Source organism: Nestor notabilis, unplaced genomic scaffold, assembly GCF_000696875.1.
Source record: "Nestor notabilis isolate BGI_N333 unplaced genomic scaffold, ASM69687v1 scaffold2193, whole genome shotgun sequence".
Lineage (NCBI taxonomy): Eukaryota > Metazoa > Chordata > Aves > Psittaciformes > Psittacidae > Nestor > Nestor notabilis.
Genome location: NW_009922170.1, coordinates 123,344 through 134,934, shown reverse-complemented (window position 1 = coordinate 134,934; position 11,591 = coordinate 123,344). Strand labels below are relative to the sequence as shown.

The following is an 11,591-nucleotide window of genomic DNA, read 5'->3' as shown; positions in this document are numbered from 1 at the left end:
GGGAAAGAGGCCGACCAGGCTGTGGTTCACTTGAACGTGTACCACAGGGACACCTGTGAAGTACATCATAGTCCTGCAAGTGCAAGAGCTGCTATTTTGGTTGTCAGGGGAGCATTTACTGTGATAGGTGGGGAAGGTGTCTTAGTACATCTGATGTTTCGTTCTTAATTTAAACCTATTCTGGATACTATGGACACCAAGGATCTTGCTCTGATGATGGGTTTTGCAAGGCTGGAATTCCTACAGAATATGATTTCTGGGATAGATTCCAGGCTAGGAAGGCATGTGGAAATCAGAAGTATACAATTAATAGTAGGGCTATTTTTGGTTTTGCGTATACTGCAGTAATTCTTCAGTGGTGGTGGTGTAATTCTTTCAAAAACATGATTTACTATGTTCAACAATACCGGGTCATCTCGAAAGGCATTACCTTTCCTTACGAACTTTGTCTTTCCTACCATCTGTGCACTACTTAGGCTGCAAAAAAATGCCACACGGGAGCAGTGGCACTGCTCAGAGTGAAAACGGATCAGGCATATCCCCAGAGGCTCCCATGGCAACTGAGAGATATGGATCAAGGCTCAATTGACTTGAAATGAATGCACTGAGTGGGCACTACTAAACCAAACAGCTAGCACCTCTACCTAGCACATTTTTGAAGCTCTGATACAAAATCGCAGTTTTCAACAGAGATACTCACTGATGTTAGGGGTAACAATGACAAAAGGTCTCATGTAGGTTTTCTTCATGTTCTGGGCCACGTTGTTGAAGTATTCCTCATAGTGCCTGAGCAAGTGAGCAGTGCCACCCTCCGTTCGCTGAATTTGCTCCCAGTGCTCCTTGTTGCTGGGGTCCAGTAGAGCACTGCCCACTTTGATAATATTCTGAGAAACAAAGCACAAGCCTAAATTATGCAGCAAACAAAGCGCTGGGTTTCAAGTGAGGAATATGGAAAATGATTGGCATTACGGCCTCAGGTGAGTGCATAATGAAATACGTTAATGCAGGCATGTTCTACTGCAGCCGTATGAAAATATGCACACCGCTTACTCACCCTGAGGTTTTTTTGTTACACAAAGCAAATCCCTCCAAACTTTTTATGAGCTAAGTAAGCCAAAATTGGAGGCTGTAAGAGAACTGCCTAATTTCTTTCCCCTTTATGACAGGAAAGCTAGCAAGAAAACACAGAAGGAAAACCTAACCATGTTTTCTTTGTCTCCGAGAGAGACAAGGAAAGAAGAGTGCTTTCTATGTACACTGAAGAACTTCACCAGAGAAAAAATGTCATATGATAAAAATCAAAAGAAACCCATAAATAGCAATATAACTTTCTCTTTTGATTATACTATTTTATAGTTTTGTTGATTCCTGGATAACTACAACAACTTACATGGTGAAGAATGACAAGAACAAATACTAACTTGCATATACAAACTTGAAAATACACTTTTATGCTCCTTACCAGTGGTGTAAAAAAGTTCTAGCTGAGGACCTGCCCCTTCTGCATTTTCTTAAAAGAAAATGCAAAGGGACCCTCAGGCTGAATGGAAGAAGACCCCAAAAGAGAGTGTTAAATGGCTTCAATGAGAAAGGTGCTAGGAAGTTTTTAATCTTGGTGAACATATGAACTACATGGATATGTCAAAACCTAATTCCTAACTAAGGTAAGATTTGCATAAATGATGGTAGGAATTAATCCCCTCAAGCTCTAAAACAGCCAAGGCAAATACTTAGGCTTCATTTAGAAGCAGACAGGGAAGATGCTATGTTCTCTAAGTACTGTCTGAGGTTGCAAGGGTGTATCTGAGATAGAAGAGGTTGCCAGTACAATTACCTTTACCGAGGGTGAGAAGCACTGCATGGTGCCCCAGGAACGCATGAGACAAATGCTGTACTTGGTACTAGGCGTCCTCAGTGTTTGTGAATGTTATTTATGGGGTTTTTATTATGTATTTTTCAGACTTCCACCTGAGACTATTAAAAAAAAATAATAAATCCTTCTCCCCTCATGCTCCCTCAGCCTGGGATGTTCCCTCCTTTTTCTCCTGAGCTTTACTGCTTAGTTCTCAAATTCCTAACCTATCCTAAAAATATTTAGGGAGTTCTTGAAAACATTATCTATAGGAGTTTCAGTGCCAAGCACAGAGAATAATAAATTAAAGCAGAAGTTTCCAAACCATTTTTATTTGCTTACTGTTCTTGCTTTTACTTAACAAAACATGCCAAAAATGAAGTTTCTTCTCAAGATCTGAATGGGGAAATTCATTCACTCCACAGCCCGCAGGTACAAGTTTGTCACCACAGTGTCTCCTTGGGAAAGGAAAACTGAATCTCTTAAAATCTGGAGCACCTGAAGTGTTAAACGTTTCAGAAGTTCTCCACTCTCTGGTGACTGTACAGCCCAAGACACTGAAGAATTTTCTCAGCTACATTTCCTAGTGCTCCCACCTCCCCAGGGATGTCCTCTCCTTGTGCACCTTGGTCTTGCACAAGGTCTCCAAGTTTATCCTGAAGTCTGCCTGACCTGGCTGGTCCTCCTGGAGTACTGTAAGCAGGGTGTAGCACGCCTCCAAAGGGAGCCAGATCACCTCTGCCCAGCACAAAGGCCAATTTTGGCCCATGGAGGGTCGTTACAGCATCCCTACGTGCATGCCCAAGCTCCAGGCTCTGCTGGCACATGTCCAGAAGGATGTTTTAGCTTGGACTCTTGTGCTGTGCCATGGTTGGGATCTTGGAAATAAGACTGGCAAGCATGGGCAGCAGTACCTTGCAGTACACATGTCAATGAAGAGAGCAATACAAGCCTGACATGGGTCATCCAATCTTCACATTCTCAGACCAAGAAAACTCCCAACATCTTCCACATCTCGCATTTTTCCACAACTACGTGTTTCCCCCAGACAGGGAAGGTTCTACAGCTTGTTCTCTAGACCTGGTCAGGTCTTTGGTAATAACTGGGTCTTCCATGAAGGCTCTGAGTAGCAGAAGCCCTCTGGTTTGCATTTTTGTATGTGCCTGAATCACTTAAAATATCAATATGGTATGAACGTCTTTCAATACACTAAGTCTTTAATAAACATGACTTGAGTGTTTCCAAACTGAATTATAAGAAACCTTCAGAGTCAGTAACTGGCTCAGAGTCAGTTCACTGCACATTTAAATGAAAACGATCACATTAGGTAGGTTTTCCAACAAAACCAAATATGGTACACAAAGTTATTTTACCCAGGAATAACACATCAACCTGATTATTTTTTTAATTTGGGGAATTTTGCTTTTGGCTGTTACTGCAATAACCAACTTTCCATTCTAAACTGAGAAGACTGACTCATTTGTGAAACAGATTAAGCAATTACATGATATTCGCTCCACCCTGGTCAAAGACAAATTTAATTATCCATTGCCATAAAACTTTAAAGGGGAATTGTAAAAGCTCAGCACAGTCCATAGTATCTCTTACCTCATTGAATTCCACGTCCCTTGTGGCTGCCAAGTCAAAGCCTTGCTGCTGGCTCTCATACCGGAGGACCTGGATCATCATCTGGTAAGCTGTCCTCACATCGTTGCCATACAAGCTGTGCGTGTGTTTGGTGGCATTCTGCAGCACTCTCACAATCTGTATGGTTTTGCTTCCATCCAGTTTGGTCTCATTGTGGTGTAACTTCTCATTCTGAACCAGAGACAAGAAGGAAGAAAAAAGAAAATTATGGATTGGGTTTTTGTTTTTTTTTCATTCTAGTTACAAAGACGATCACCATTTAGGGATTTCTGGCACCAAGGAGTTGTTCGATCAAAATGGTGTTTGTGTAGAGAAAGGGTTGACAGGACAACTCTATGGAATGTGTAACTGAGAGACAGAAAAGCATAAGGATCCTCATGGGAAACAAGGGGCTTCAAGGACTCGGTCAAAAGATGGAGTGCAGGCATATCAAACCAGAGGCTGCATTAATGAACATTTGCAAAATAAAGGCAAAACTGAGAAAACACAGCTTACCATGATTTTTAGATCCACAAAAGTGCTGGTGGTGCAGTTGAAAAGCTCGGGAGGCAGCCAGCCCTTCTCAATGTTACAATGGCGAACTGCGTTTCCTAAAGGAAACAGACCATTAATAGTAAATAATGTTCTGAACTGTGCTGGGTAAATCTTCATAGATTTCAAGTATCCCAGACTTGCAGATTTCCTACATTTTCAAGTTTCTTCGAGCTATGCACATACTTCACTTTCCAAACTGGGGATTCCTGTCTGAGAAAAGTTAAAGACTACTAATCTTCATGAATTGTTTCCTTCAGGCTTTAGAGAAAGGTTAAGGCAAGCTTCAAGGTCTGCCCAACCACTCTCAGTCTCTCTGCCCTAACGTTCTCAAACGAATTCAGCAATATGAGCAAGACTATGCACTTCCTCAGTACTTCTAAATATGTATCCCTGCTCAGATTTCTGTGCAATAGCCTATATAGGAAGACCTCCCGGATAAATGCTGTCTTCAAGTCAAAACATGCTAGCACCTCCACACGCTGCATGCAGTAAATGCTTCAGCCAACACATGTAATGGCCTTTTGCCACTTGTGAATGGTCTGTGAGCAGCTTACTGTTTAATCTAGCCTATTATTTCATACTATTTGTTAAATCATTTTAAAATGTGACTCTTGGCTGCAGAGCCTCCACAGGGAATTGCAAATTATTCCATTCAAAATGTAGATTGTGTCTAAGCCATTTAATTACTAATATCTAAAGAAGAATTATAATGAATTGAATAATACCTAATTATATTATTTCTCTTCCATGATCAGGTGAATACAATTAAACCTCAGGTTGTCTGAATATTCATTATTATAAAGCTCATTTTTTTTGAATGTTCTGTAAAATTCACTTTAAATGAGCAATTTCCCTTGCCTGCTTGCCTATTTGCTAGAAGAGACACTGGGGTCAACCACAAGAACAGTGCAGAAAATGTATTTTAATTCAACTTTATACTGTTTAATAATGTAAATAATCTTAACTTACAGAAAATAATAACCAATTCTATCTCCTAAAATCCTCAGAACAGGAGCTTGGTTGACCACACCGTGACCTCCCCTCAGCAATATTTGGGGAAGTCACACAACCACCAATAACTCATTGAGCCTGAGGAGCACTTGCAGCAGAGATTTACCAGGCCCAAAACTGAGACAGAAGTTTCACCTCCCATAGAACAACCTTTATAAGAGATTGTGAATCCCATTTTCAAACTCTGATAAATGTTTTCAGGAGCACATAAAGCAGGTTGTCATTTGCTCACTCACATGCTTTATGGAAGGTGGTTTTTAGCCACCTGTCTTACGGGTTAGAGAAAAGATGTTGGGTGGAAAATCACGTTCTGTTGTAACTCTTAGCTTTATTAGCCTGCAATGCCAGTAAAGCAATCATCACATAAAGGATTCTCCTCTTTCTATCTTTGCCCAGAGGAGGTGTATCACCAAAGAACACATGCAAGTCAATAGAAGCTAAAAGTTACATGTGTAAGAATTGCTTGATAAACAGAAAATAGAAAATTGGATCATGCTTTTTTTTACAGTACAGATTTTCTCTTCTTCATATGTGTTTATCTGCTGCACTTTGTATTTATTTATTACTACTATTTTTAAATGTATTTTAACAGTTCTTTAGTTTCAGCTAGCTAAACTTTTCTGCTTGTGATACGCACGAGCAATGCCGTAATCTCAAGTCCCAGTGAATTAATGCCATTCCCTATGTACACATTTTTTTACTCTTTTCTTTTCCCCTCAAACAGGTATGTAGATAAAGTAGTTAATGTTTTACCCGGGGCACTTACCCACTGATCCTTTAGGACATGGCACAGCAGCTGGCTGGCCAAACTTGGTCTGTGGCCACCAAATACCAGCCTCGAAAGCTTTGGGACAGCCATTATAAATTACTGAAAGCAGAAAAAGAAATGATGCAATTTTTCTGACAAGATAAATACCACAATGAGGAGATACTTCAACCTGCCTAAAGGACGTCCTGTAATTCCAAAGCCCTATCGGGATACCTGTCCTCTGCAGTGCTTTCCAAGCTGCAGCCTGTCAGCTGCTCCTTATCCAGCAGTGTGGGCAGACAGGTACAGGCAAAGGAGAGCCCAGGATGATTATGGGGTTCTGGATTTTGGCTCTGTCTATCTCTGCCTGCTTCTTTATTGTGGGAAAACATGTCTCCTTCTTTTCACCCACACTGTGGTGAGATGGCTGCTGCAGCAGCTTTGTGCTGATCACAGGAGGAGGGTAAGTGGGTGGGTGAGAGGAAAGGCAGGATGGGCAAGACAGAGAAGAAAGGCAGAGGGTACCAGGCAGACAGCACAGCCTCTGTGGGCAGAAGGTGCGAGGGTTCTCACCCGCCTCTTCAGCTGCGGCACAGCAATACAATGCTGCACTGGCAGACGAACTCAGGTTTCAAATAAAATTGGGATAAGCTTGCTTTATTCCAATTTGATGAAAATTAAAGAAATATGAGCTTTTTTCTTTTTCCCCAGCCCCCATGAGTCATATTGGCACAGACTTAGGAGGGGGGTGTACATTTAGGCTGCTGCAGCTCCTATTGTCCCTGCGTAAACAAACACCCCACTGGGCTCACATGCACCCCAGGGTGCAGCTGCATGCACACAACTGTGCACCCCTCCCCTGCCCGCTGCTAGCAGCTCTGATCCTACAGTTAACTACAGCCCCACTGATCAGCAGTGCTGGCTGCACAGGAGGTACCTTCACAGCCCTTAGTGGTAACTTCAGCAAAAGGGTTGTCGCAGCGGTTGCACTGCCGCCCTATGACGCCAGGTTTACAAGGACACTGTCCCGTCTCCATGTCACAGGCACGTGTGTAGGATCCAGATGGGAAGCAGTCGCAGGGGTAGCAGGTGTCACTGCTTTGGGGCTTGTAGTAATTTGCCTAGAAGAACCAAAATGATAAACACAAGGTATTTGACTTGTATTCCAATCGCTTGCATTTCTGAAGTCCTGCTCTAGTAGCACGTGCATCATAAAAAGGGCTAATTTTATGAAGAGTGGGATAATAATGTTATTAATATTAACAGCAAATGTACCAGCTGTGGGAAGTGTGCTGTATTCACCCAGGCAATGCAGCCTGGGGTGAGCATGAGCATGGGGGGATGGCTGTGACCGTCATTTGCAGATGGGGTGAAGAGCCCATGTTACTCCTCGTGCACTTGCTGCCAGTGCCCAGCACACGTATTCTTGGCAGATTTGCAGTTTTCTGTGCTTTGCAACTTTGCTCTTGTATGGCATGAGCAAGTCAGTACAGAAACTTCTTGCACCGTCCACTTGTGTTTCATGTACAGGGGGGAAAACAACCAACAATCCCATACTCCAATCACATCTGTAAATGCTTTTGATCTGAGGCGTTACACGATTACACAAGAGCATGGTTCTGGCACCCCACTGACTCGATTTAATGCAACAGTTGCTGTGTGTCCTGCTGGCATTTCGGAAGGGAGTACGGGGTCAGATTCACTGCTGCCAGTCTGCACTGGACCAGCTCCTCTAATGTCATTCAAGCCTGTTGTAAAACCTATTGTGAGAAGTCCATTGTAAAACCTTCAGGAGGGAGGTGCCTCCCCTCCTCTGTCCCCGCCTGTCCATGGCAAATTCTTCTTAAAATTGACTGAGGAAATGATTTAGCCTCTCATATTATTTACCTCTTCCAGCTGCTAGGCCTTTTGCTGGCCATTGCACAGGGGAGAGCTTCACCCAGCTGGCCCAAGCTGTTTCATGGCTATTACTCACTTGTGATACACAAACCACCACGAGCACTCCTCTGCGCCCTGGTCTGATCTCCCCCGATAAACCAGGCTGCACTTCAGAGAGATCAGAGCCAGGCTTTCATCCTCACAGTTTTGCTTTCCAAGTGCAAGTAAGATAAGAGCTGCACAGTATGATTTTGTGAAGGGCGGTGCCAGCAGCATGTTTTAGGTAAAGAGTAACTACACTGTGCACATACGTGTATGATATAAAGCACAACTGTGTGTACTTTGTCTCAGATACTTTCTTGTTGTAGTTGTTAGTGGTGTTCTTAAACTAAAGAAATTTTGACTTAAGATTGGTTTCTTTTGCTTACCTTGCAGCGGCATTCTCCATTGGTCTTATTGCAATCAGAATCAAACCCTTTACTAGTCTCACAATTACATGGGCCACAGATGGGATTTCCCCACCAGCCTCTGGGACAAGGCAGGTCAATCCTATGAAAGAAAATCAAATTGAAAACAAGTTCTTTTAAGCTTCCTCTTAAAAGATGGGAAAAAAGAGCTTTGAGCCAAATCAGCTTATTGAGTGTAATGTGTCTCACTGCAGCAGCCAACAATCAATACATATACAAATATATGTACACTGTAATAGAAGAAAATAAACAATATCAATGCTACAAAACCCTAGAGGGAATGCTTCTCTGAATGTTTTCAAGACCAGCTCCTCTTTATAAGGAGTATACACCTGTATGAGCAATGAAGTGCTCTTTCCTCTGGGAGAGGGCGATGGGGCCCATGCTGAGTAGTGGAAATGGTCCCGGTCCCACCAGCCCCAGTCCTCCACCAGGGAAAGTGCTGGCTGGGGCAGACGGGGGGCGGGCCAGCCTGTCTTGGGTTGTGCTGGCACTTCAACAGCTTGGGTAGCCCATGCCCTGTTTTACCTACTGCCACAAGCAGCCTCCGGATGCAGCTCCCCAACACTTTTATATCCCATCCCTCATCCCCATGGGTTCCTGTCCCAGCCCTGCTGTGGGCAGGAGTGCCTGTCCAGCCTGTGGGAAAACCAGTTCAGGTGCAAAGCTGGCTGCAAGCTTACCCTATCAAGAAAAGTTACTACTTTCAGCCAACCTGGCTTTCTCAGCCAGCTCATCACAGGGCCTGAAAAGCTCCGGACTGCTACTGAGGAGGACGTGGTTGGAGACATGGAAGAGGGATGGTTGGCAGCTTTGATCCAGATTATGAATCAAAGATTGTGATTCAGATTATGAGTGGAGAAGCACAGCCCATCGGAGGTTGTGTGGCAACCCAAAAGCCGCTTCTGTGAAGGACAACCCTCATTTTTGCTGGTTCTGTTTCTTCTGGGTGAGCTGCTAAGCAGGTTTGTCCTACAGATGCCTCAGCACTAGTGCTGGCAAGGAGTGCTCTGGGAAGGGGCTGGGGCAGTGACCAGGCTCTCTGCTAGCTGGAAGTCATCACCAAGCAATAGCCTGAATGTCATACTGCTGATGTTGAGTCTGTGATCTGTGGAATGCACTGGTGACTGTAAGGAACCCCCTCCCTGCTGCTCATTTTAGGAAAGAAAAGCTGTTTGCCATCTGTTTCAAAGACCACAGCTGAATTTTGTTTACAGTAATTGCTAGATTTGTACTTCTATGCTTTATAATATGAAAAACCACAATGCTACACTTGACATGATGTTAGCAGGTAATGACAAGGGACGATGTCTCTACGTTGCTAATACAGAGGAATGAAAGATTAATTGGGTAACAGCATGGCCAACATTTGCCAGCCCACACAACAAAAGGCAGAGGAAGAAGCTTGTGGTTTTCAAAGGGAAGGAAACATCACATAAGCTATTTCTAAGTGGGCAGACAAATGCACTTCATTTGCACATCATGAATGGCCCAAATTACAGTAAATCAAAGCGACGCCTCTGGGATAAGGCTGGTTACTGAATGCTTATCTGAGACCAGGAAGCTGGTGATGAGAGAATCTGCATGTTTCTACCACACAGCAACAGGACACAGTCCTCTCAGACTGTCCAGAGGAGATGGCTTTTTGCCAGCCCAAGGGACTGGACCCAAACTGCAAAGCAGTTTTACCTGGCCTCAGGCCACCTAACTGGGTGCATCTCTGTGTGTGTGTGCTGGGGGAGCCGAGGGAAAGACACAGAGCAAATTCAGGCCAAGTCCACCACAAGGTACAAGTCAGATGCAGTGCTGTGTAACACAATACAACTGGTTGAGCCCTTGAGCTGCTGCTGAAGAAATTAGGGCCCTAAATATACGGAAGTTTGCCTGGTATCTGGGAAAAGAGCTCAGGAGTGCTAAAGGGCAGAAAGCCTGCAAATACCATCCACTATGAATATTCAAATTGTAACTGAAATTGTAAAGGAAAGCTAACTGAAGTAGAACAGGAAGCAGAAAGACTGCTGCCTTAGGAGAAGACATACCTGGAAGGATGAAGAAACCAAAACCAAAATTAATTCTTACTTGCTCTCACAATACTGTCCATAGTAGCTTTGTCCACATTCACAGGTGTAGCCATGGGATGAGCTGGGTTTGTGCACACACGTGGAGACATGCTCACATGGGTTCAAGTTACATACATCAACACAGTCTCTTCCAAAGTACCCTGGGGACACAAGGTCATAAAATTACAGCAAGCATTGTAATTTATGATTTGCATGTCTCCAGAAGACCATCTATTTTAAACTTACACACTAATAACACATCTCCAATAATCAGCAGATTCCCCCTGAGATACTGTCAGAAGGAACGTACGGTTTTCCCTCTCAGCAAAAAAGTTAGTGGGCTGTTCTTTTCCACAGTCTGTTAACATGCTTGAGGCACCCTTGTGCCTTTGCTTCCCAGTTTTATATTCAGGGCATGCGTTACAAATAGTTTTGTATTCTCTCCCTGCGTGTATGGGAGGTGACTGTGCTGGGTGCTGACAGCATGTGCTGACTACACACACCAAAACAGAGAAAACATTCAAAGTATCTTGATTAGGATGCAGGGTGTGAGACTGAAATTCAACAGCAGAAAAGGCTGGGAAAGAAAGAGAAAAAAAGAAAAAGGAAACAGATAGAAAGAAAAGGGGAGGTACATGGAAAGAGCCCTTTGGATCAGAGACCGTCTTTCTGTTTGGTTGATACGTTGCCTAGAATAAATGATTCTTAATCCATGACTGCAGTTTCAAGGGTGCTACTGTAAGACTGAGAAAGATAATTCCGACTGGAAGAGGAAGAATCAGAAGATGAGCACTTTGCAAGCATGCTGCTGCTGCTACTGTTCTTCTTCTGATGAGTGCATGGAGATGTGATACAGCTCCTGGCTGAGTGCCTGGGATGGTCACTGGGTTACCTGGGTCACAGACGCAGGAGTAGCTGTCCCAGTCGTCACTGCAGTAGCTGTGCTGGGGACATGGGTTGGAATCACAGGGGTTATCCACTTCACAACCCTCCTTCACGTTGATCTTGATAGCCTGTTTCATGTTGAGTGTAGCTATATTTGTAGATGTCTCTCCCATTCTTACACCCTGGTGACCGAAGACAGTAATTTTAAAATTACAGAATACAGTCCTATGTGTTTCACTATTTCCATTAATCCATGAGGGCACATTTTAAAGAAACATCACCTGCTGAGCCAAACATAGATTTTTTTTCCACAGTCTGTTCCTCTGTGAGACCAGATTTGTCCCTGTGACAGTGGGTGGACTTTAATATGTTGATTCTTACATATTTGGATGGAGAAAACAGAAATGTTCATGGATGAAAAAGAAAATCCCACATTTTGACATGGCTATTTTCTTAAATGCTCAAAGTTTGCTGCTACGCTTTTCATTTCATACCTGCATACAGCCATA

General features: G+C 43.5%; 1 protein-coding gene across 1 annotated transcript in view; it reads right to left on the bottom strand.

Annotated features, from left to right (window-relative positions):
• The window catches only part of LOC104403371 (cadherin EGF LAG seven-pass G-type receptor 1-like), a gene marked incomplete at its 5' end in the record, with an annotated part of 161,343 nt that overhangs the window by 26,414 nt on the left and 123,338 nt on the right, over nt 1-11,591 (bottom strand). The window contains 9 exon segments of the mRNA XM_010011482.1: nt 701-884; nt 3,461-3,670; nt 3,995-4,089; nt 5,811-5,912; nt 6,730-6,913; nt 8,099-8,219; nt 10,217-10,358; nt 11,090-11,264; nt 11,577-11,591. The exon segment at nt 11,577-11,591 is cut by the window's right edge and continues 30 nt beyond it. Of these exon segments, the coding sequence (XP_010009784.1) occupies nt 701-884; nt 3,461-3,670; nt 3,995-4,089; nt 5,811-5,912; nt 6,730-6,913; nt 8,099-8,219; nt 10,217-10,358; nt 11,090-11,264; nt 11,577-11,591 (1,228 nt within the window).